Below are 24,880 nucleotides of genomic sequence, written 5' to 3'. Positions count from 1 at the left end.
AGCAGGAGTAGAGGCTTACAGCTGGCTGAGGTCATGGCAGGGACAAGGACCCAGCAGGCTGCTGTGGGGCTCTGGGCCGCCTGTGATTGGAGCAGGTACCACTGAAGGCTGAGGAGAGCTGCCTGGATGGCAGAGATGGAGGAATGAGGACTGTGGTAACAATGGTATCAGTAGCAACTGTTTATTGAGAGCCATTCTAATGCTGGATAGAGACCGAAATATCCCACCACCTTGCATTGTGTCACTAACAAGCCATGAGGTGGGCTGACATTTGTCTTCATCTCCCAAGTGGGGACTCCTGGTCCTGTGACACAAATTGCAGTCAGTTAGAAACAGAGCTGGACCCTGGGCATTTGCAGGCTTCAGGGTCTGGATTGAACTTTGGTCCTTTCAGGACAAAGCCAATGTTGATCCCAGCTGCTCCGGGATACCCTGTTTGGTGAGGGTCTTAGGTTGGGTGAGCTTTTGAAGGCTGGGTTTGTGCAGTGCAGGCCTCTCCTGCTAGCTACGGTGGCCTTCAGGGACACACCCCAACCTCTGTCTGGAACAGGTGAGGGTCCTGCAGCCCTTGCTTTCTCCTATAAACAATTACTGCTAGATCGCTGTTCACATTTGTGTTCACCCTCACCAGCTGGACCTCAGGAGCTGGTGTTATGACCCAGCCAATGCCTGTGGCTAGCAAAGTGCTTGTCCATGGCGAGCACACGGGGTTCTGTTCACAGCCCTTCTTGTTGGGCCAATCTCCTTCAGAGGCTGTCCTTGGCTTAATGTCCTTGGCTTTAGCCACTATCTGGGCTGCAGGGGTGTGTAAGCACTCTGGCTGGCTCAGGCACCTGGGCAGGCCTGGTCTTGGGACTGGTGATAGCAAGTCTTTGCTGATTACCAGACTCTGAGCATGGGCTTCAAAACTTGGCCAACATCCTAGGCTCTGCTTAGCGGCCGGAACGGTCTAGGAGCATGAAGAACACTCCTAGTAACATGAGTGGCATGAAGATGAGCACCAGGCCCAGCAGTTCTAATGCCAGCAGGCTCAGCAGTGATAGACGGCGGGCACATGGGCCACGTTCCCGCAGTGTCCACAGCCAGGTACCCAGGCTGGGAGGACAGGGGAGGAAGGGGAGGCAGCTCCGGCCTCCCACAGGCCCTGCCAGAAAACGCAGCCGGTAGCGGTGTTCTAAGGATCCCCAAGGCCCAGGGCCTGGGCGCAGGGGCGTGGTGGATGCAGCGGGCACTGGGCGCTGGGGTCCATCAGCTCTAAGCAGTTCCTCCTGCAGCTGACAGATCTCCCACTCTAGCATGGGTGTCTTCTGACGACACAGTGGACAGCACACACGGCCCAGGTCAGCTCTGGGGGTCATTCCTAACAGCTGGTGCAGGCAGCCCACACACAGGCTGTGACCACAGTTCAGCAAGGCCGGGTGGTGGTCATCAGGCCCGTAAGGCTCAGTGCAGATGGGGCATTCCTCCTCTGCCTGTCCCTCACCCTCTTCCTGCTCCTCCATAGTTGACAGGGCCCAGGCACCAGTTGGATCTCTGGCCCCCAGTTCAGGCTTACTGTCTGGAGTCCTGGCACCTTGGGGGGCCATGAGATTATCTTCTTCATCTGCTGGTAGCTGGCACAGTGGGTCCAGGAGCTCAGGACTCAAAGAGGCACGAGGTGAAGTGGTGGGTGCAGAGCTGGTGTCATCAGACCCCAGGGTTGAACCACCAGAACAGAAATCAGGATGGGTGGATTGCGACTCCAGGGTGATAGCAGGGATTGTTGGGGGGTGTGAAGGTTAGGTGGCCCTCAGGAGCCAGGCAGAGCTTGGTCTCCGGTCACTGGAGCACTGACCTCCTGATACACCTTTGGGCTTGCTGACCCCACTGGAAGTGAGCTTCACTTGGATCCCTGCAGCGTCGTCAGCTCCTGGTGTCCCAGGCCTAAGAGTGGTATTGGCAGGCCTGGTCTCTGTTCCAGCAGTTGTCGGACAAAACAGAGGTTCCTCACCTCCCAGCTGCCCTGGACCTGTCTGACTCCTCCAACAGGGTTTCTCTTTCCAGGGGTAGAGGCCCTGCCCATGGGCGGGCCAACTTGTATCACGCCCCCTCCACCTGCTCATTCTTCTAACTCTTTGAGAAGGAAAGAATAGTGTTCCAGCCCTTGGCTGGGACTTTCCAATGGCTCTCTGGGCCTGCTTGGCCATCAAACAGGGCATGACCTTGGCTGAGCTGTTAAGGTTTAAGATCAGACAGAGCCAAGGCCTGCCCTCTAACTCAAAGGGGACACCGGCAGGAACTTACACATCACACACCCAGGTGTAGTGTGACTCAAGCACAGGTAACTAACAAGGACATACGTGTACACAGCCTGTGCACGTGCCCTGGAAAGGTCTCTGGCCACCACTAGCAGATGCAGATCATCCATGTCCCACCCACTACCCTCAAATCTAGGAGAAGCAAAGAAGCAGGAGCAGCTACCCAGGCAGTTTACTGAAGATGTTTAAGGACCTGAAGACACACTGACTTGTGTGCGTATTCTCAATGCTCAGGAGACTTAGCCCCTGGGGGGCCTCTCACCTGAGCCCCACAGATGCTGTGGGGGTGAATGGAAATAGCACCAGAGCAGAGGGACAGCGCGGCCCTCACAGGACTCCATGCCTCTTGGAGGCCTCAGCAGGACCCTGGTGGTATGGACCACAGTGCAGATCTGGGGCACAATGGAAGGGACGGAGAGGAAACCAGGACTTACACTGGGGTTGGGGCTAAGTGTGGGTGGAACACTGGGTCCCGTGGAGTTTGGCTGTATTCAGAGTGCCCTCCTACCCAGCTGGCGCCAAGAAGCTCCACCATGGGTCTAACAAGTGTTCTGGGGTCAGAGGATAGGAGGTAACAATGGGCCCTCCAGACTCCATCCAGCAGATTCTCCAGTGGAGCTGTCAATGTGGATGTGAGCTAGCAAGCGGCTCCTCAGGCCCAGGTCTCAGTCTGGAAGCGCAGTGTCTGCTGGAGCCTGGCAAGGTAGGCAGCGGCGTCTTGGTTGGAGAGTTGTCCTTCTTTTTGAAAAATGGATGTCAGGGCTTCCGCAACGTCCGTAGGCATATACTTAGCATTGCTGGAGGGGCAAACCTCGGAAAGCTCAGTGATCCTGTGGCCCCAAGCCCCACTTCCCACCTCTGAAGGCTGGTCCACTCCTCCACTCCCACGTTGGCTTACCCTGCTAGGTAGAAGGAGGCACCCCGGCGATCCAGCAGCTCCCAGACAAGAGGCCCCAGCTCTCGGAGCCGGTGCTGCACATAGACCTTCTGCTCCTGCAGGCAGGTGTCAGAGGCTGAGTTTCAGCCGTCCAGACTCCTGCCCCGTCTACCGTGAGTCTACTCACCTGCTCCCGGGAGAAGGCTGTGACCAGGGTCAGGCAGCCCTTCTTCTCTAGCTCCTGCCACTCAGTCTGCCAGTAGAAGTCCTGATCCCGCTGGCGGCAGCCAAAGAACAAGAAGTTTCCTGGGGTACAGAGGGTGGCCCCCCCGTCGGGATGCAGGGATTCAGCCAGACCAGTCTCAGTGGTCACACTGCCCTGGGACTCCTATACTCACCAGTTTGGCCGTGGGCCACTCGCTCTTGAATGGCTGCTCGGAAGGGGGCCACACCAGTTCCAGGCCCCACCATGATAATGGGTGTTTCTGGTGTCTCTGGGAACGTGAAGCTCCCAGGCCGCACCCACAGAGGCACCCAGACAGGTCCTGTTGCAGAAGGGAGATGGCATGAAGGAGGTCAAAAGACAAGGCCGAGGTGCTCACTGGTGGGGCCTGAGTTCCTGTGGCAGGAGGCACAGGGGAAGTAGGAGCTTGAGGCTATAGCCTCTCCCACCCCCGGAAATAGGCATTACCTTGCTCAGGATTCAGAGATGCCAGCCAGGAAGAGCAGAGGCCACGGCGGGGCTCCTTGAGGCGAGTCTGGTACTGTACCACAGCCACAAGAATCTGCAGCCTCCGGGGATGAGCCTAGGGGCACAGTGAGGGCCTTGCCCTGCTAACCCACTCCTACCTGCTACCAACCCCACCCAGGGTCCGTCCCTGGTAGAGAAACAGTCCCTGTTCAGAAGGCGGCCCCTGTCTGCAAACACCCTGTCCAGTCCCAGCTTTCCCACAGCCAGTCTTCAGTTCTACTCAAGAGTCCCTCACCAGCAGGGAGGAAGCAATGGAGAAGGCCCGTGGGCGGATCCGAGGGATAAGGTCCAAAAGGTAGTCTGGAGGAATGGCAGCGGCCGTGTGTGGAAAGTCACACAGCACCTGGACAGAGAGAGTCTTAGCATGGCGGTGGTGTGCTAGGGCTCAAGGGTCCATACCCACCTACCTGCCCACTAGCCCACCTCCAAGATGGTCCTGCGAGGCCGATTACAGTACTCCCAGAGCTCTTCCTGACCTCTGGCAGAGCTGAATTCCAGCAGCTTCTCCCGCTCCAGCCCGTGTGGGGAAAGACAAGCCAAGAGTTCAAAGAAGGAACGGCGAGGCACGCTGGCAATGTCCAAGTACTGTGACACAAGATGCCACACAGTGCAGGGCTGAGGCAGCCCTGGTGGGTAATGGACACCTGCAGGAATGCCATGAAGACTTGGTGGGTAGGGACATCAGGGGGTGCCTTGGACCTTAAGAGGTGGTGCATCTCCCATACTCACCTGGCTCCCGTGGCTTAAGCATGAAAAACTGATTGGGGTCCAAGCGCAGCAACTGGCAGAACTGCTGGGTGTGGGTCTCCGAGTTAGAGGGCATAATTAACACGACATCGCCAGCCGCAAAACTGTGTGGGAAAGCCACCGGGTGTCAGAGTGGTGTGGGAAGGACAAAGGGGCTGAGGGGAGGGGCAGGGGGAGGGTGAAGGGACTAAGGAGAGGGAAGAAAGTGAATATTCATGGAGGGCTGGGGGTCTGTGTGTAGAGATATCCGAGCCACCGAGCTGCCTAGTCCTGGGCTCTGGGAGACCCTTCTGAATCCCTACCCGCACCCTGCCTGACTGCTTGAGGGCTTTGGCCCCTTACCTGATACTCGAGTCTGTAATGTCAAACTCAATCAGCCGAACATCCTGGAAATGTTGAGGGCCAGTGACCCTCTGGTTGGTGACCACAGGAGCCAGGAAGGGATTTAACTCTGAAGGGGGTCTCTGAGGGGCTGAGCTGGCTATGTTTGGCTCCTCAGCCCCTTCGCTGGGGACCTCCTGAAGAAACTGGAAGATGAACTTGGAGGGCAAGCTGTGGGGGAAAGTGGAAATATCAGATGTGTAGGGCCACCCAACCATACCTTGAGGGAGTGCTAACCAGCTCAAAGTCCCTTGGTACTCATACACCCAAGGTGCAGACTCACGGGACTCCAAGAGGGATCTCAGGGAAGTCGAGGGGCACTGGGTACAGACCCATTATCTTCTTCCAAAGGTCTCCCAGCCAGGGGTCAATGGCAGCATCAGGTCTAGGAGAGAACACAGGCGTTGGCCTCTGCTGGCCAGAGCCAAGACGGGGTGCCGGGGAGGGGCGCTGCAACCACTTACCCCAGCTCGTGCTGGTCATCACCTAGACATGGGGGCAGGAGGGCACTGCCTCCTAGCTGCAGCAGCCTACGATGTAGCTTCTTGGCCACGAAGTTGAACCTGTGGAAACAGCAAGACTGGCTGGAATAACCAACAGTGAGGAGAGTACTTTAGCTGACCTCCTGGGCAGATCAAATAGTACAGGGCTTCCCTCAAGGGTTGGTTACTCCTCCTCAGCAGTGCACACTGGCAGCATCCTAGGAGAGAGTATTCAGTATTCAGGGGATGAGAGATTGGAGCAACAAGGACAACAAATGGTAGGTTCCTGATCTCAAAAAGGTGCCATGTGGAAGACAGTCTATCAACCCATATTTCTGGAGTGACCAAGGCTCTGGACTCGGGCCAGACCTCCAGTTACCATTTGAGACTGGGGAAGGGGACAGATAGCCATGTTTTCATGTAAGAGGATTTCCTTTCTTTGGTCTGTAAAAGACACACTGGTCCCTGCACCAGCTTGTCCTTTGGGGGACATCCATAGCTGGACTCCCTCCCACATGCTCTGTGCAACCACACACTAGCAGTGAGCAAAGTCTCTAGCAGAGCAAGGCCATGCTGCCACCCATCTCCCTATTTCCTATACTTGGTTTAGTGAGATAGGGGCCCACACTGTAGCCCAGGCTGGCCTGGAGATCCTGGCAGTCCTCATCTCAGGTGAGTGAGCCATCAAGCCCAGTTTCCATTGCGTGTTCTTTTTATCTAAGTGATTAAGAACACTGCGATGCACACAGCTTTTTATGGTGCTGGAGTGGCCCTCAATGCTGGATGACACTGGGCCCTATGAAGACAGGAAGTGGTCAAAGTGCTCGTCCCAGGTACTAGCTATCTAGTCGCACCTTGGAGCAGAAATCCCTCATTCTCACCCCATGAAATAAATGGTGCAAACAGCATTACTTGTAAAGGGACACAGCCATGCACAAATCCTGCAAGAGAAAACCCCTGAGCTGTCTCCTGTCTAACAAGGCACTTAAAGATAAGCTGTCCATCTAAGTGCTCTTTTCAAGTTCTCGATACTTCATGGTAGAATTTGAACCTGTGAGGAACAGGGACAAATCGGATGTCATTGAGCTTCACCATGTGCTGTAATGTAATGCTGGCTGGTCTGAGCTTCATCATGCCCTGAATTACATGGTGGTACTCTGCTACCCTGTTCCTTCCCCAACTGTGGTCTCCTCTGTGCCAAGTCCTTATTAGGATTAGGGTGCCCATCAGGGGCTATCTGTGGATAAGGTTGACCAGCTAACACAGTGCGGGGACACATGGTCTACAGTGGATGGGCACTTGGGGGCTCAGCTGCCTGTCTCATTTCTTGCTTGATCTTGAGAACTATCCCTATCTGGCCAGCATGTCCACCCTCTACTCACTTGGCATATGAGGAGTCCCCGAGGCCTAGGACAGCAAAGTCCATTTGACAGAGGGAGGTGGACAGCAGACTCTTTCGGAATATGAACCTCCAGAAGTTCTGTAAACCATAGGAAACCGTGTTAGGAGCCCTGTTCAGGCCAGCTTTCTGTCTGTCTGTCTGAGGCCCCAGCAGGGAGGAGATGGTGTAGAAGACCATTAGAGCCCAGAAGTGTACACTGGCCAGAAAGTGTACCTTTCCTTTGCATGGTACAAATTACAGACCAGGAACCTGCACACAAAGAAAACTTACCCTAACTGTGTAAGTACTTCTCATAAATGGTGACCTGTAGCTCAACGCCTCATGCTGTAAGTGGTAATCTGGTTACTAGGGCAACCGGATGCCCTCTTGCAGTATACTCAATAAACTATTTTTCCTGTTCTGGTCTAAGGGGTGAATTCACTAACCACCCACCAATTGCTTCCCTATTACTGTAGTGGTGGCCAGCCAGTCCACTTCAGAAGGGTGGGCCAGACTCTAAAGGTGTTGACTTACTGGTTCATGCCCTTGAACTCTGGGTTTGCACTGACCTTTCCAGTTTGGTGACTATTGCTGAGAAGCCAGTGCTACCTACTTGTTGCCCTGTGTCCTGTTGGCCATCGGGTCATACTGTTTGTTCCCAATAGTGAAACCCATTCTGTGAGTGACCCTTTGTAGGCATGTGGTCACTGTCTCAGGCTGCAGTCCTGTCCTTTCACTACTTACCTTCCACTGGAGTCTTCACTCCAGCAGATTCATTCATTCGTTCATTCATTCATTCATTTTCTGTGTATGTGTGTGACCTATTTGTACTTGGAAGCTGATGAAAAAGCTTTAAGACATGTCTGTCCTACAGTGGGTTTCACCAGCAGGGGATAGGCAGAGACTCAGTTATTTTTCAATAACTCCAATGTGTTTTAAAGATCAGGGGAGAGAGGCCAAGGCCTTCCTGTTCAGCAGTCTGTAAGTCACTGAGGAACCATGCCCCTGCATGTGTTTTTGGGCTTTGGATCTATAGCCTCTTCAAAGGTTTCCAATTCCTGTTGTGATTGAGTCAGAAACTACTGACTCCTGCTCTTATGTGGGGGGTGCTGGGTACCTTATCTGTCCACAGACCAGAACACCTCAAACCTGAGGGAGATCTCTATTCCCTCAACTCACCTCCTTGGCACTTTCTTAGCTAATTTTTATTAAATTCTTCATTTTGAAGGTACAGTTTTGTTCGAGACCAGTTTGAGGCTGGCCTCAAACTCAATAGTCCTTCAGCTTCAACCTCTGGAATGCTGAGATTACAGTTGAATGCTACCATATCTGGCGGATATTTTTTGAACAGTGAGACACTTGTCATGTGGGTGAGGGCAGCCTTGAACTCCTGATCCTTCTACTTCAGCTTCTCCAGTGTTTGAGACTATAGTCTCTGTCCACATACACTGCTCTCCTTAACAATCACCCTAGGGACACCTCTCCAGACTGGTCTTTATTCTACTTCGATTCACCTTTGATGGCTGCTACTCCTCTCATGACTCCTACCTTTTTTTGTTTTTTTTTCAAGACAAAGAGTTTCTCTCTGTGGCTTTGGAGCCTGACCTGGAACTCACTCTGTAGCCCACGCTGGCCTTGAATTCACAGAAATCTGCTTGCCTCTGCCTCCTGAGTGCTGGGATTAAACGTATGCGATACCACCGCCCGGCTGACTCCTACCTTCTTACTGACCTTTAGGGGGAACTCCTATCTGACAATGACCACGCTAGATGGCAGTCCTGGAGGAGACAGGGGCTTGAATTTTTTTTTTTTTTCTCACAATTTTATTTTGGCTGCTTCAACAGTGACTCTTAGTCAGGACCCTCCTACTACTACACAGCTAACTGCAGTTCCTCTGGATATCTCCTGGCACCTGCCCAACCAGATCCACTCACTCTACAGGTGGAACTACAGTATATCCTGTTTCCTGTGTTGTGATTCTGTCCTTCCTCATCTCCTAGATCCCCCTGATGACTCTATCTTTTTGGCCTCTCTGGAACGTGCATGCTTTATTCTGCCTTGTGTCCCACCCAGCTCAAATGATGTGAGCATCTTTGGCTTGTGGTGGTGCATTCTCCAGCCTTGTCCTTGCCACCTGCAGACACGTGGTGGTCTTGCTATAATGCACAGGGCTACTGTGTCACTTCCATGGTTTCTATAGCTTTCATCTTTTTTTTTTTTTTTTTTTTTTTGGTTTTTTCGAGACAGGGTTTCTCTGTGTAGCTTTGCACCTTTCCTGGGACTCACTTGGTAGCCCAGGCTGGCCTCGAACTCACAGAGATCCGCCTGGCTCTGCCTCCCGAGTGCTGGGATTAAAGGCGTGCGCCACCACCGCCCGGCTATAGCTTTCATCTTAAACCCACATGTTTCACTGTGGCCACCCAAGCTTTTTTTGTTTGTTTGTTTGCTTGCTTGAGACAGGGTTTCTCTGTATAGTTTTGGTGCCTGCCCTGGATCTCACTCTATAGACCAGGCTGGCCTCGAACTCACAAAGATCTACCTGACTCTGCCTCCCCAGTGCTGGGATTAAAGGTGTGCGCCACCACCTCCTGGCTCACCACCCAGGTTTGTTGAATGAACCTTTCTTCCTTCCCTCTTTCTGCCAGCAGTCTGTGGCTGGGAAATCCTCAACTTTCTGCCCTTCACACAGGTTGCTTCTCACCACCACTTGCCCCTGCCTTTTATTTATTTATTTATTTATTTATTTGTTTGTTTGTTTGTTTTGGAGACAGGGTCTCACTATGTAACACTGGTTAGCGTGGAAGTCACTATGTAGACCAGGCTGGCCTGGAACTCACAGAGCTCCGTCTGCCTCTGCCTCCCAAGTGCTAGGATTAAAGGTGTGCTCCTTTCTTCCAAAAAGTTGTGTCCAATTCCATGACCCCCTCACTCCCAGAACATCTGACATCTGGTATTTTCCTGGTAATTGGCCATTAAACCTGCTGTTTTTAACCACTGAGCTCCATGAAGGAGAAATGTGTCTTCTGTGCCTCAGATGATGCCAGGAATATATATGTGCTTGAAAAAAAAAAGAAGAAGAAGAATGAATGTTTTCTGAATGTTACAAACCTTGAAGTTCAATACATGACTCAGACCAGATTCCTATGTAGGTCTGGGAAAACAATAAAAAAGTAGAGATCAAGGCTACTGAGTAGCTCTTAAGAGCTATTTCTCTCCCCAGATCCATTCAAAGAATACTTCTCAAAGTCTCCTCTCATATACAACATGCACTGAAGGGCAGCTATTTTCTGTGCATTTTGGGACTCTCACAGCAATGAAAACGGGGTGAGGGTACACATCAGGCCAGCCTTACCTTCATGTTGTCAGGAGGGTCTCCTTGGCCCGTGGTCGCACAAACAAATATCACCAGGGGCTCTCTAATGAGATTCGCCTCAAGGACAAGACACGGGTATGTGTAAGGACTCTGACAGCCCAGATCAGTCCCCTCCCTGCACCGCTCCCCACCCCCTTCATTCATCTACGACAACAGTAGAGTGTTTGGAGAATTATTCCCAGTGGCTCCGGGCCTTCTCTCTCACAGGCCTCAGCCTCGTGCCAAGCCTCCCTTTCCCCTAAAGCCGCCTGGGGCCGAAGGGCCGCACTCTAACGTCCTCCGTTGGAGGACGCGAGGTCCGGGGGAGGTTCTCCGCCGTCACACCCGAGCCTCACCACCGCATAAGAGTCCAGGGCCTGCACGCGGCAACCTAGCCGCCGGCGCCGGGCTTCGCGGCCCAGCCTCTCCGCCTCATCCTGGGCTGTGCCAGTCTGGCTGCCGAAAAGCACAAGTAGCTGCGGAACCTGCATTACTGCACACGCCGGCCAGAACCGTACACTCCACTGACTTCCCCTTTCCGCTATCAACAGGAAATGACGCATTTAGGCTGCGCCAGCGCGAGGTGGGTGGGACGTGGGTGGGCGGGGATAGCGTCTAGACCGCGGGCGTCCCCGAGCATCCCGTTCCGGGTTCAGGCTCCGGGTCTGGAGAGCGGCCGAGCGCCGGGGCCGGGGTCCAGAGAGGGCTGGGCCGCTTGTTGCCTCGCATGTGCAGCGGCGGCGGCAGGCGGTAGCCAGGCCCGCGGACGAAGTGGGCACGGCCCGGTGCGGGGCGCCGTCGGCCGGCATTAAACAGGCGCGATGTTATTCTCACTGCGGGAGCTGGTGCAGTGGCTGGGCTTCGCCACCTTTGAGATCTTCGTGCATCTGCTGGCCCTGTTGGTGTTTTCCGTGCTTTTGGCACTACGAGTGGACGGCTTGGCCCCGGGCCTCTCCTGGTGGAACGTATTTGTGCCCTTTTTCGCCGCCGACGGACTCAGCACCTACTTCACCACCATCGTGTCGGTGCGCCTCTTCCAAGATGGGGAGAAACGACTGGCTGTACTGCGCCTCTTCTGGGTTCTCACAGTCCTCAGCCTCAAGTTTGTCTTTGAGATGCTGCTGTGCCAGAAGCTAGTGGAGCAGACTCGAGAGCTCTGGTTCGGCCTGATCACGTCTCCGGTCTTCATTCTCCTGCAGCTGCTCATGATCCGGGCTTGTCGCGTCAACTAGCCTCGTGCAGGGGCTGGAAATGGAGCAGTGCGCAGCTGGAGTGCTAGATCTCCCAGTCCAGATCCTGCTTGGCACCACTGGAGCAGCTTTGGTCAGAAATCAGTGTCTGCTTGTGCCCAGTTTACTGTCCAGTTTTTCCTATATCTAAGATTGTTTCCTCAGCAAAACTTAAAAGTGAAGCCTCGATTATTAAAATTTATTTCCTGTTATTTATGCGCTGAGTTGCCAGACAATACTGAACTTGTCTGACATTTGGAAACTGCATATAAGTAAAATATCCCGATAGGCCCTGAAAATTTCCCATGGTGATGTACCCCTTTGTAACAGCTTGTTGATTCAGCAGCACTGACCTCAGAGCTTACCCCTCCATCGGTCCAGGCCAGACTTCTCTATACGATTGATGATGTGACAGAGCTTGCATCACTTTTCTGTGTCCGGGGGAAGACTAGCCTTTTCTTCATTCCATCCCACATAGAGACTGTTGAAAAAGGCATGAGTAGGACCCTGTGTGATTATCTGCAATCTGAGAAAAAAACTCTGGTCTCAAGACATTGCTTGATTTCTTGGCCCAACAGATTGCAGTTTCACGGAGTTTCCCACCACCTTGTGGCAGGCATCATTAGTACACCTGAGACAGACAGACAGACCTCCCAAAGGGACCAAAGACAGGAATAGGTGCTCACATGCTGGTGGAAATGGATGCTTACACATAAGAGCCTGTGAACAGCTTGAGTTTATTGACCTACGGTCTTTGATTTTATGTCAGTCGTGCCAAATGATACCCTTTTGCTGAGATGGAAAAAAATGTTTCTTGAGATCAACAATATATACCTAGACATCTCAATGTTTGAGTAAGGTGAATGCTAAGATGTTCTTTGCCATGTGGACAGCTGGTCACAGGGTTGAGTTGGTTGGTGCACCAGAGTGTATGGCTAGAGCACAGTGGGGGGTGGACTTGGAAAGTCCCTTATTTTAGAAGATGGGTACCTTGTACCACTGCCCATCCCAGCTGAGAACAACAGACTCTGCTTTCTAGATCGTGACACCAGAGCTCTTGACTCCTTGGTGAGCTCTCATGACGCCCTATAGAGTTGACAAGTGATGGCCTGAGGCCTGGCCCAGATCTGAGAACCTTTCTTTCTTTCTTTTTTTTTTTTTTTTTTTTTGGTTTTTCGAGACAGGGTTTCTCTGTGTAGCTTTGCGCCTTTCCTGGAACTCACTTGTTAGCCCAGGCTGGCCTCAAACTCACAGAGATCCGCCTGCCTCTGTCTCCCGAGTTCTGGGATTAAAGGCATGTGTGCCACCACCGCCCGGCCTTTTTTTTTTTTTTTTTTTTTTTTAATAGGGTGTCATGTAGCCAAGGCTTGCCCCAAACTCGTTTTAGTTTTGTGGGGCTTCTTTGGTTGGTTGGTTGGTTTGGTTTTTCTTTCTTTTTTTTTTTTTTTTTAAAGATTTATTATGTATACAGTGTTCTGCCTGCATGGATGCCTGCATGCCAGAAGAGGGCGCCAGATCTCATTACAGATGGTGGGAGCCACCCTGTGGTTGCTGGGAATTGAACTCAGGACCTCTGCAAGAACAGCCAGTGCTCTTAACTGCTGAGCCATCTCTCCAGCCCTGGTTTGGTTTTTCAAGGCAGGGTTTCTTTGTATATAGCCTTGACTGTCCTAGCACTCTCTCTGTAGACCTGGCTGGCCTTGAACTCAGATATCCACCATACTAGGCAAACATTATATTATTATTAGTAGTAACAGTAGTAATAGTAATACTACTACTGAAACAGGAACTCACTATGTAACTGGCCTGGAATTTCCTCTGTAGACCAGGCTTCAAACTTGTAGAGGCCAGCCTTTCTTTCCCTCCCAAGTGCTGGGATTAAAGGCACACACCACTGACATAGGCAAGCATTCTACCAACTGAGCTACATTACAGCTTTTACATTTTAAAATTATTTCTGTGTGTGTGTGTGTGTGTGTGTGTGTGTGTGTGTGTGTGTGTGTGAATACAGGTGCATGCGTGCCACACCACTTAGGCATTTATTTGTTAGCCTTGTGATATTGGAACAAACTCAGTCTGGCCTGCTTACAAGCGCCTCTACATGCTTAGCCATCTCATAAGCTTTTAAGTTTTACATTTTTAAAGGATTTAAAACAGGATGCTGCCGAGCAGCCATAGGGCACGCCTTTAATCCCACCACTCAGGAGGCAGAGGCAGGGGTGGATCTCTGTGAGTTCGAGGCCAGCCTGGTCTACAGAGTGAGATCCTGGACAGGCACCAAAAACTACACAGAAACCCTGTCTCAAAAAACAAAAACAACCCCCCCCCAAAAAAAACCAGGATACCACAAGAGTTTCCTGAAGTGACTGTAAAAAAAAAAAAGGAAAAAGAAAGAAAGAGGAGAAAAGGGACTTGTGGCTATAGCTTCATTGATAGAATGTTTACCTGTAATCCTCTTTTGGGTGGGGTGGAGGCAGGAGGATTAAAACTACAATGTCATCATTGATAACATGGTTGGAAGTCAGCCTGGGCTGTGAGATGCAGCCGCCTGACGAGGGGGTGGGAGAGTCTAAAAGAACATCAATAAAAGTAGGCCGGGGGGTGGTGGCGCACGCCTTTAATCCCAGCACTCGGGAGGCAGAGCCAGGTGGATCTCTGTGAGTTCGAGGCTAGCCTGGGCTACAAAGCAAGTTCCAGGAAAGGCACAAAGCTACACAGAGAAACCCTGTCTCAAAAAACCAAAAAAAAAAAAAAAAAAAAAAATCAACAAAAGTTAATAGTTGATAGATCTAATGTGTCCTGCAGAGTACAGTGTTCCTCAGCACAGCTTTTGTGTGTGTGTGTTCTTAGTTTTTGTTTTGTTTTTTTTTTGCCGAATGCCATTTATTGAAGGATTTTTTTTTTTTTTTAAGACAGGATTTCTCTGTGTAGCCTTGACTGTCCTGGAACTCTCCTTTGTAGACTAGTCTGGCCTGTAACTCACAGAGATCCACCTGCCTCTGCCTCCTGAGTGCTGGGATTAAAGGCGTACGCCACCACCGCCCAGCTAGATAATTCTTAAAAAAAAAAAAAAAAAAAAAAAAAAAAAAAAAAAAAAAGCTGGCCAGTGGTGGTACACCCCTTTGATCCCAGCACTTGGGAGGCAGAGCCAGGCGGATCTCTGTGAGTTCAAGGCCAGCCTGGTCTACAGAGCGAGATCCAGGACAGGCACTAAAACAACACGGAGAAACCCTGTCTCGAATCCTCCCCCCCCCCCCCCCCCCCCCCCCCCCCCCCGCAAAAAAAAATCATTTAAAAAAAAAAGATTGCTAAGAAAAAAAAAAAGATTTATGTGTGGATGTGCACCATGTGTGCAATATCTGTGGAGGCCAGAAGAGGGTGTTGGATCCCCAGGAATGAGTTACAGCCACACAGGTACAAGAAACCAAATCTAGGTCCTTGGTGGAGCGTCACATGTTCTTGACACTGAGCTAGCTCAGCAGCCCCTGGAGCATTCTTTATTGTGGATGAAGAGACTGTCCTGATATGTAAGATGTTTAGTTGTGTGCCTAGTCTTTGCTTACTGGATGTCAGTAACAGCCTTCATTTGTAATAACTGAAAGTTTCTTCTGACATTGCCATGTTTCCTGGTGACAAAATTGTCTTTGTTGCACATCACTAGGCAAAGGTCTGAGTGTGGCCCTTTGCAGAATGGGCATGCTTCCCTGTGCTCCAGCACAGCCGCTTGTGACTCCTCTGTCTGGGCATGAACACTTAAACTTGTCTGCTACCCCAGCTAGGAGAAAATGTCTCCAACCCAGGCAAGCTACAAGCTGAACTATGGAGTGGTTTTCCTTGTAACACTTTTTAGATTTTGTATTGTGCGTTCCTGTTTTATTTTGGTGGTTTGGAACTGGGAAATCTGAGTATAGAAGCCTTGAGTATTAGAAGCTTCCTTTGGAGAAGTGATTCTTTGAGGGGCTGTAGCTCACTAGTGGAGTGCTTACCCAGCATTCAAAAGGCTCTAGGTTCAAGCTCTGATACTACCCAGGGAAAAAATAAAACGTGGTTTGGGAACGACGTCCGTCTGAGGAGTTGAAATTCAGATTATGATCTCCAGTCTAATGGAGTGGGCAAGAAGGTAAGTCAGAGTTACAGATAAGGAGATGCCAGCTGTAGACTGCTGTGTGGCCCAGAAGCCAGTAAAGGCACACACCCCTAGGCTGGAGCTACTGTTTTTGTAGAGACCCACATTCCATGAAGCAGAGTCCCTCGAAGGCAAGTGGCACCAGAGGGCAGCAGTGCCGGGCCTCAGCTGGCTGTTGACTGTAGGGCAGATAAAGAAAGAACAGAACAGACTCCTAGACGGTAGTCCCCAGTTTTCTTTTTTTCTTTTTTTTACGAGACAAGGTTTCTCTGTGCAGCTCTGTCCTGGACCTCACTCTGTAGACCAGGCTGGCCTCAAACTCACAGAGCTCCACCTGCCTCTGCCTCCTGAGTGCTGGGATCAAAGGCGTGTGCTGCTGCCCAGCTTGTGGTCCCCAATTTTCTAATGCCTCCAGGCAGTTGCCCTACTGTGTATGTACCCTGGGAAAGGGTGTGGATTGGACACTATGCAGTTCTGTCCAGAGTCTTTTCCTAAAGACTTGTCGGCTGTGAGGTTGTGCCCGAGTCACTAACCCCTACCCATTCTCCGAGGTAGGGAGTCAACAGGAGTGAGTGGGACTACCCTTGCCCTAATTTTTGTGCACATTTGCATGACAGAACTGCCTAAGTGTGTGAAGCTCTCCTTGTACGAGTGACCTACTTGTGTGTAGAAATGAGGCTGCTTACTTGGTACCTCCTACACCTATGGATACCTGGCAGGACCACAGATGGCAAGCTATGTGCCAGAGATTCACTTACATAGGTCTAATCAACAGGTCTGGGATCTACAAAAACGAGATTCTCAAAAAAAAAAAAAAAAAATTTCCTTATGCCTGGATGGATCTCAGAAGCAGCATTTCTAGGTCCTGAAGGGCCCCTGGCCTGCCTGCCCACGGAGGATCAAGGACTCTGGATTAGAGCAGGGCCTGGGACCAAAGGTGGAAGGCCCATGCACTTGTGTACTGTCCACAGAAGCAAGGACCGCTCTGCTTCCGCGCAGGGCTCTTTCCCATGAAACAGTGGCCGTCCGAGCGTCGAGGAGGTCGGAACTGTACCAAGGTCATCTAGGTCGCAAGGGTCCGCTAGGCGATATGCCAAGACCAGCCCTGCCTAATTGTGGTCCACAGGTGCCGGGTCCAGAGCGCAGAGGCGGAAGTGAGGGGCAGCCATTGAGCCGTGTTCACTGATCTTCGCCAATAGAGACTGGCCGGTGCCGGTCGTAGTCCAATAAAAACTCTATAGGGGAGGGTGTAAGTGAGTGTTCGCCAATCAATTAGGCCGTATGCCTCTACCATTGGCGGTCTGTTCTGCCCTTGGGTCAGAGCGCGCTCGCCCAATTGGCGGCTCCCAAGGGGGGCGTGGCACGGCGCGGTACCGAGGCAGGTAGCTGAGAGTCTGTCGGGCGAGCGGCCGCCTGTGCAGTCCCGTCGGCGGCTGCGTCCGCAGCATGGCCGGCCTGGGGCGGCCGGGCCCGGGGCCGCGCACCGCGATGCCGGCCTGGAAGCGGGAGATCCTTGAGCGGAGGCGAGCTAAACTGGCCGCCCTGAGCGGAGGTCCGGGACCCGGCGCGGCACCGGAGGGACAGAACGAGAAGCTGGTTCTGGCCGAGAGTCTGGGTCCGCTAAGCGAGAACCCGTTCATGAGACTTGAATCGGAGCGGCGGCGAGGGGCACGGCCGGCGCAGCAGCTGCTGGAGCTGTACCGTCGCGTGCCCGGCGTACGTACCATCCGAGCCGACAACATCCTCATCATCGAGTCAGCGCCTGGCTTCCCGCCCGCCGTGCCGCCTGCTGCGGGAATCCGCGCTGCCGAGGTCGTGGTGTACGAGGCGCCTCAGCCGGGCCGTGTCAGCCGCCTGCTGGAGAAGTTCGATTCTCCAGCCGCGCCCCGCAGCCGCGGAAGCCCGGAGCGCTCCCGCCCTGGGCTCCCTCAGCTTCCCGGGGCGTCTGCATCTGCTGCCACGCGCGCTCCCACCAATCGGTCGTTGGCTCCTGGCCCATCGGTGCTTCTCAGCCAGCCCGCACTCCCTGTTTCGCCTGTCCCCGTTGCTCCGCGCGCGGGTCAGCGCCCCGCCTGTTGCGAGCCCGCGCACCCCGATGGCACCGCAGGCCCTGGGGCCCGGCGCAGCGACTTCCTCCAGAAGACCGGCAGCAACTCCTTCACTGTTCACCCCCGGGGCCTGCCCCGCGGTGCGGTCAATCGCTCGCTTTCTAATGGACCCATGACCCAGAAGTCCCCGGCCGGCCCTGCCAATGGGTTGTCGGGCTCTCCTCCAGCGCCGGGCAAGTGGAAGCCAAAGGTGGAGTCAGAGGAACCCTCCCTCCACCCACCCCCAAGCCCTGGGACCCCAAGTGCCACTCCAGTTGGGCCCCCTGCCTTCCCGGCGCCCAGTGCAGCCAGTGCCACTCCCAGCCAGCGCCGGTGGGTCTCCTCTGCCACCAGCGCCAATGACTCCTTCGAAATAAGGCCAGCCCCCAAGCCAGACGTGGAAACTATCCCAATCGGGGACCTTCAGGCCCGGGCCCTGGCCAACCTCCGTGTTAACTCCCGCAACTCCTTCGTGTTGATCCCCAAGCGCAAGGCCCTTGGGAACCATCCTTCGGAGGGGAGGCAGTCAGAGGAGCCAAACGGGGAGGTAGGCTGGGCCTCTCAGAGCCAGGGGCTCAGAGCCCAGCTGGTGTCTACAGCGGATGGTTCACCCGCCCTAGAGAGGAGTCCCTTGGCTGCTGAGGTGCAGTGGGCAGCTAGGGACGGGGGCTGCCCCAGGCCAGCCACTGCTGTCACAGACCAGTCTGTTAGGTGGCAGAGGCCATCCTCACCACCTCCATTTCTACCAGCCACTGTTGAAGCTGAGCCGGCTGAGGGCTTGGGGGCTCCTGGCTTGGCCAAGAATGGCCAGGAGCCTGGGAGGCCAGGACTTCCAGTCACCTTCATTGATGAAGTCGACTCAGAAGAGGAAGCCTCTCAAGAAGCCAAACTGCCCTCCTCGGCAGCTGGTGTGCCTCCCCAGCACCACCTGCACCTTGCCAGGCCTGGGCACACCTCAGAACTCCCACACCGAGGCAGCAACACTTTCATAGTGGTGCCCAAGAGGAAGCCAGAGACCCTTCAGGAGCCACACTTCAGTCAGGCCAATGGGCAGTCCCAGCAACAGGAGGCTGAGGAACAGGATGCTGATAGCCTCTCAGGACCCCACACTGCCCTGGAGAACACCCTTAAGAAACGCTACCCCACTGTGCATGAGATTGAAGTGATCGGTGGTTACCTGGCCCTGCAGAAGTCCTGCCTCATCAAGGCTGGCTCTTCAAGAAAAAAGGTAAGTGGCAGGGAGAGGGCTGCTGTCACGGTCGGTTTCTAGACAGATGACAGAAGAATTGGGCTGTGTGGTTGTGCCAGGCCCAGGGTTCTTGTGGAGCTGTGATGGCTCAAGGCTGGGGTTGGTCAGCCTACTGTTTACCCCAGAGATTTGGGAGCGGGAGCTGGCCAGGCAGTGCAGAGCTCCTGCATCCCTTTGGAATGGTTGGTTCCATCTAATTGGAGGTCTGCCTTCAGGAAATAGCCTGGTCTGTTGGCTCTGACTAGGTCTTTGATTTGAAGGCAGCCTGGCATATTCCGATGGAGCCTGGTTCGGAAAGATATCCAGAGCCTGGGTGTAAATGAGAAGGAGGCAGGCCAGTCATTCTTTGCAGATCCTCCTCACCCTGAGGTCAGCCTGGACACACAGCCTATAAGCCAACTGGAGGTTCTCAGCACCCTGGAAGGTACTGGAGCCAGAGCTTGGCAGGCCTTTGCCTTCTGCAAGCATGGATTGAGCACCAAGGCTTCATGCCAGACTTAGTCAAGAGGGCCTTGGGCAGAGAGACTCAAGAACAATCCCCTAGAGGCTCATAGCTGGCCAGAGTGAGCCATATTTCCTGTCTACCTCTGGCCAGTGGCTTGGAACCCTCTGGGCACGAGGAAAGCGTTCCTCAGATTCTTCCTGGTTGTTCCAGGGTCTGTGTTTGTCCCCTGGGGCAAATTCCAAGACCAACCACACATGACTCTCAGCTGGTACAGGGAGGTGTGTGCACCTTTTCCTTCTGCCAAGATGGCATCCACAGTTTGTGCCTCAGAACAGCTAGGAGCTAGGCTCACCTCGATTGTCACCTCCAGCCCCAGTTTCCTTGGGGACCCTTTGTAATGAGCCACACCACCTCCTCACTCTTCATTTTCTCCCCCACTGTCTGCTTCCTGTCACCACTGGCCTTGGCATCATCCCTCTTGCCAATTCATCCGCTGGGTCAGGAGTCCGCAGTGACCTTTCTTGGGGGGATTCTGGTGAGGGACTCAGGGCTGCCGCAGTTTCTGCCACATGAGACCATGTCTCTCCCGCTCTCATCTGAGCTCTGTCCCCCGAGTTCTTGGGCACATTAGTCCAGGCTCCTTCCCCTTCTTTTCTGCTCCTTCCTTCCATGCTTCCTGATCCTGACCTTGGCATCTCTGTGGGGTGACCCATCCCCATGCTTATCCAAGAAGCGATGTAAGTGCCCCTTATGTAGATGAGGAAGCTGAAGCTTGGGAGGTTCAGGAGCTGAGTTCCGGTTCCTGTTTCCAGAGCCTTGCTCCTCTCCTGGGATAGTCCCTCCACCTTGAGACCGAAAGGCTGCTGCTAAGAGCCTGGCCTATGCTGCCCTGTCTAGAGACAACTATGGGAGTCACTCATGGCTGGGTTAAAGGGAGACGAGCAGGAGTTCCAGGTGTGGTGGTTCACATAGATCTCAAAAACAAAAGCAAGGCAAGGCCCAAATACGATCGGGGGTGGGGGTAGGGCCCTGGCCAGCAGCCTGGTGTCTGGGCCAGTCTGAGGTAGTTGGGGGTCCAGATGGATGATGCTTATTATGGCCAAGTGGCCTGGGCAGGACCTTCTGTAGCAGAACAACCTGCTGGTTGTGCTGTCCTGCCTGTGCATGCACCAGCTGCCCTGCCCAGCAAGACACAGGATGCCTGTGGGAGGAGGCAGGGCACAAAGCTGCCCAACCTTCAGAGCAGTGTGCAGGGTGAGGCCTTCATGTACTTTGTCCTTTCGATGACATTTCTCCTGCCTGCAGCCCCTAGGAAACCCAGGGTGCTTTTTTTTTTTTTTTTGTTTTTTCGAGACAGGGTTTCTCTGTGTAGCTTTGCGCCTTTCCTGGAACTCACTCTGTAACCCAGGCTGGCCTCGAACTCACAGAGATCTGCCTGCCTCTGCCTCCCGAGTGCTGGGATTAAAGGCGTGCACCACCACCACTCGGCTAAGGGGTGCTTGTTTTGAGACTCAAATCATTGGCCTGGCCCAGACTCCTGCTTCTTCCTGGTGGGAGTAGGTAGGCCCAGAGGACCTTGGGGGCCACTGAATACTTTGGTTCCCCTTCCCCTAAGACTGGGTGACCCCAAGGCAATGCTGGTGCTTTTCTAGGGTATAGGTGAGGGATTGCTCCTCATTGGGCCTTCCAGGCAGCAGGGCATGGTGTGGGGTAGCCTGCCTTGGGTTGTCAGCTTGGCAGAGGGTACCATGACTTCACAGGGATTCAGCCCTGTTGTAGGTAGCGAGGGTTACCTCTAATGACCAGTGTCCTTGAGAGGCAGCTTGGCGGAAGCATTTCCATTGAATTTACCTATGGGGAGAGAGATTCCCTGTCTGCACCTCTCTTCTCTGCTGTAGCCTGTTGCAGCCTCCCAGCCCCCACTGTTTTCCTGGCAAGTGGGGTGTCCTTTCACCCCTCCCTCCCTGACCGGGCGCACCAGTGGCTCCTACCTGTCTGGCTGCTCCTTCCGCTTTCCCACCTCCTGTTCCTGTGCCACACCCAAGCATGTTAGTGTCCTCAGGGTTCAGGCCTCCCACCTTCCCTGCAGGTCTAACCTTCGCCCTAACCTCTGTGGCCTAGTTGTGGCCTCAGTCTGGCTCCCATTTGAAGGTGTGTCTATCCTTTCGGCTCTTTCCAGCAACATCATCTTCTTTAGTCTGCAGCGGCCTCCCCTAGTTGAAGCTGGGAGTCTTCTCCCCCCCCCCCCAAATCTTCTCATGGGTGACCCCTAGATGGTCTTTCTGGAGCCAGAGACCCCTGCGAGGGACTGGACCCTTAGTCGGGAAATCTCACTGGTACAGGGTCTGCCCTCAGGAGGAAGCCACTGTGGCTGTCCCAGTGGGGCGGCTCTGATCTATTGTCCTGTCACCCTTGGGAACTCTGGCTGGGGGCCAGTGGGGGATGGGAGCCAGACAGCGTGTGCGAAGGCAGTGGGGGCAGGGTCTGCCTGAACCTCACCTCCGGCTGGGCCGGTGGAGCTCTTTGCCTGCTTTGAGTCCCGGGGTGGACACCGTTCGGTAACCCAAACTGGGTGTGTGTGGGTAGGGCCGGCTGAAAGAGAACAAAAGAGCCCTGTAAAGCTGGGAGGTTCTGCCACCAGAGGCCCTGGGAAAGCCCGGAGGTTCCATCACCTGCCTGCTGTATTAGGTGTGCTGGGTAAAGTCCCCCAGATACTGGTGACCAGGTCTATACAGTGACAATCCCTGTCTGTACCTCCCCCACCTGTCCTGGCAGCTCCACCCCTGGCAGGGGTCATAAGCATGAGTCACCATGTGACCCACTGACCTATGCTGGAAGGGAGGAGGCGGCCTCTGAACACTGGCCTGGCAGAGGAGACAGGGAGATAGTGACTGGGGGGGAGGGGAGCAGCCAAGACAGGCAGGCTTATGAGCCACTTCCCCACCCCCAGCCTGGCCCGGCTGTGCCAGGCACCATACCCACATGTATCTATCCCCTCAGCCTCCCTCTGGGAACTGGTCATGCAGACTAATGAGGGTGTGCTAATCCAGCTGGGCCCTGGCAGCCCGACCTGTATTCTCAGTAGTAGGGGGATGGGCCGCAAGGGCTCCATCCAGGGGCCACTTTGGTTTAGAAGACTTCACACCTGTTGGACCGACCCTACACTGTCTTGGGCTCCTCCTGTTAGGGTCCTTGTCTCCAGTGCAATCTGGTCTTCCAGGACTAGATAGGCCTTGAGGCCAGCATGCCTTCACAGGACAGGAGTGGACATCTCTGTGTGTTTGTCTGACCCAGGGGAGTCTTCCCATCTCCTGTTCATGTGTGTAGATGGCCAGAGTAGGGAGGACCTGCGAGAAGAGACCTCTCTGAGCAGGCTGAGGAGAAGCTAGAAGCTCCGATTCCTGGGGCCTTTCCCCGGGGGTGGGAAATCTCCCAATGGGCAGAGAGGGCTCGGGTGTTCATAGCCATGTGGGCAAGTGTGGCCACCGGTTGAGAGGGACACGGGCATGGCTGGCTCCTAGTCCGTTCTGTGGCCTGTGCCAGGGTCACTTTGCTGCCTCAGGACAGGCTCAGCCCTCCTGCCAGGTCCCTCTTCCATCCTGCTAGGCCTCTGGCTCCTTCCAGGGGAAGAGGGGGAACCTGAGCTGGCTGTTGGTGTCCTGTGCCTGGGAGTTTAATATTTCGAGCCCGGCAAGACTGCCCCATCTGCTTCAGATGAGTGCTCATGTTCATTACCGACCCACCAGGCTGAGCTCAGCTGAGAGGGCTAGAGAACCTCAGCTCTCATAAATTGAGGTGCTGGGCGGGGGTGGTGGTGTACTCCCAGTCCAGGTAGAAGACAGGAGGATCAAGCCCCACAGCTTTCTGTCCTTCAGAACCAGGCCACTGGAAGAGAAGGGAGAATTTGCTTGAATATGAAATTCTGGAGCCACTGAGGTACACAGTAGGGTAGGAGTTGGGGGTCACTGATAGTATTGCTGGTACCCTCCACTCTATGGAAGTGGGACTCCCCACTAGCCTGAAAAATGGGCGATGATGCCTAGCACCAACTTCCTGGGTATTAACCTCTTAAGCAGGCCCCTGACAGTATGATGGTGCTCAGGAAATTTTTAGGGGCACAGATTCCCAGCACATGGAATTAGCTTTAGGAGCTACTGCAGGCAGAGGGTGGGATAGGTGGGGCCTATAACTCTTGGTAGAAGGCTCTTCTCTCCCTGCTAGCATCTCGGCTTAACTGGGTGGAAGGGTCCCTGCTCACATGGCTCTTACTCCTAGATGAAGATATCCTTCAATGACAAGACCCTGCATACAACATTTGAGTACCCTTCGGAGAGCTCCCTAGCACAGGAAGAAGCAGAGGAGGAGGAGGAGGAAGAGGGAGAGGAGGATGGCGAAGAGGAGGAAGTAGGGCTTGACTCAGAGAAGCCCTTTACCCTCTTCCTGCCCCGGGCCACATTTGTAAGCAGTGTGGGCCCTGAGATCCCCCGACTCCCAGATGGCAGCTCAGGTAATCACCGCGTGTTGGGATGGGCAGGCTGGAGTGGAGCCTGGGCCACATTTTCCAGGTGCCCATGCCTATTCTCGTTGGTCCACAGGCCTGTCCAGCTACACTCCCAAGCATTCTGTGGCCTTCAGCAAGTGGCAGGAGCAGACAGTGGTGCAGACTCCAATTGAGGTGGAACTCCCACCGAAGGAGGTCATGGTAAGCCCGGTGGAGCTAGGGGTGAACACCCGGCCCCCCAAGGGCTGCTTGGGGCCTGCTTGGGAAGGGGTTGATGCCTGAAAAGGCTTAGTGGCTATATTCTCTTCTTTCTCTCAGCTAACACCTGCCAGTCAGAACGATCTCTCGGACTTCCGCAGCGAGCCAGCCCTCTATTTCTGACCCCTGGGGCTGCCAGGATGGCCAAGACTTAGCCCCAAGTGTGGTGGTTCTGGAAGCAAGTCAACGCCCAGGAGCCCTGACTTTATTCTGTGTCCCTTCCATCTGGCTCTCCCAGCCTTCCTCTCTCCCTTTTGCCTGCTGCCCTTAGGGCCAGGTCTGAATCTCATTCCTGTTTGAGGGCTCCAGGGAAGAACAGGTGGGAATTGCCTCTGGGACAGGCTGACATCTGTGTAACATCCCATTTGTGATGAGGTGGGGGGCCCCAGGGTGCTTTCTGTCCTGCCTCTCAGCTCCTGCCTTCTGGGGAGTGAGAGACTGTCCTAGCCACTTGCTCTTGGCTGAACCCCAGGCTCCTGCCCCCAGTGCATGACCCTGCCACGGTGGAACTCAGCTACCCTCATGACAGATGGCAGGGTGTTTTTTTTTTTCCTTCCTGATATTGGACTCAATAAACAGCACTGTACCAAGGCTGCCTTTGCCTTCTTTACAGTCCTCAGTCTGAGAACAAGGTGGGGCCTAACTTGGGTGCCTGTGCAAAGAGGCAAAAGGTGGCCAGAGTCTGGTGTTCTCACATCTTGAAGTCTTGCTGGTCCA

General features: G+C 53.9%; 4 protein-coding genes across 6 annotated transcripts; 2 read left to right on the top strand and 2 right to left on the bottom strand.

Annotated features, from left to right (window-relative positions):
• Positions 1-167: 167 nt before the first annotated feature.
• Positions 168-1,586, bottom strand: LOC107401690 (ring finger protein-like). Its single transcript, XM_015999515.3, has one exon. It carries the CDS (start codon positions 1,584-1,586, stop codon positions 933-935), a length of 654 nt encoding a protein of 217 aa, XP_015855001.1. The 3' UTR covers positions 168-932.
• Ndor1 (NADPH dependent diflavin oxidoreductase 1) lies at positions 168-10,810 on the bottom strand. 3 transcript variants are annotated; one of them, XM_076569261.1, is made up of 15 exons: positions 10,625-10,810; positions 10,269-10,346; positions 10,025-10,067; positions 6,918-7,015; positions 5,518-5,616; positions 5,337-5,438; positions 5,015-5,224; positions 4,655-4,776; positions 4,349-4,569; positions 4,161-4,268; positions 3,866-3,980; positions 3,573-3,719; positions 3,362-3,480; positions 3,196-3,290; positions 168-3,094 (listed from the first exon to the last, which is right to left on the bottom strand). In XM_076569261.1, the coding sequence occupies exons 4-15, from the start codon at positions 6,959-6,961 to the stop codon at positions 2,950-2,952; spliced, it is 1,527 nt and encodes a 508-aa protein (XP_076425376.1). In that variant the 5' UTR covers positions 6,962-7,015; positions 10,025-10,067; positions 10,269-10,346; positions 10,625-10,810; the 3' UTR covers positions 168-2,949. The 3 variants fall into 3 exon arrangements, 2 of the variants coding, with proteins under 2 accessions (XP_076425376.1, XP_006981118.1); XR_001578585.3 differs by lacking the exon at positions 10,025-10,067 and having other exon boundaries at positions 3,362-3,451; positions 10,625-10,808; XM_006981056.4 differs by lacking the exon at positions 10,025-10,067 and having other exon boundaries at positions 10,625-10,808.
• Positions 10,811-10,874: 64 nt separating this feature from the next.
• Positions 10,875-11,709, top strand: Tmem203 (transmembrane protein 203). The gene has a single exon (XM_006981050.4). The coding sequence runs from the start codon at positions 11,090-11,092 to the stop codon at positions 11,498-11,500; it is 411 nt and encodes a 136-aa protein (XP_006981112.1). The 5' UTR covers positions 10,875-11,089; the 3' UTR covers positions 11,501-11,709.
• Positions 11,710-16,972: 5,263 nt separating this feature from the next.
• Positions 16,973-24,754, top strand: Tprn (taperin). The gene is made up of 4 exons (XM_006981048.4): positions 16,973-18,938; positions 23,680-23,911; positions 24,000-24,106; positions 24,224-24,754. The coding sequence occupies exons 1-4, from the start codon at positions 17,070-17,072 to the stop codon at positions 24,284-24,286; spliced, it is 2,271 nt and encodes a 756-aa protein (XP_006981110.1). The 5' UTR covers positions 16,973-17,069; the 3' UTR covers positions 24,287-24,754.
• Positions 24,755-24,880: the final 126 nt, after the last annotated feature.

Source organism: Peromyscus maniculatus, chromosome 4, assembly GCF_049852395.1.
Source record: "Peromyscus maniculatus bairdii isolate BWxNUB_F1_BW_parent chromosome 4, HU_Pman_BW_mat_3.1, whole genome shotgun sequence".
NCBI lineage: Eukaryota > Metazoa > Chordata > Mammalia > Rodentia > Cricetidae > Peromyscus > Peromyscus maniculatus.
Note: the sequence above shows the minus strand (reverse complement) of the source record. Positions and strands in the feature narration are given on the sequence as shown.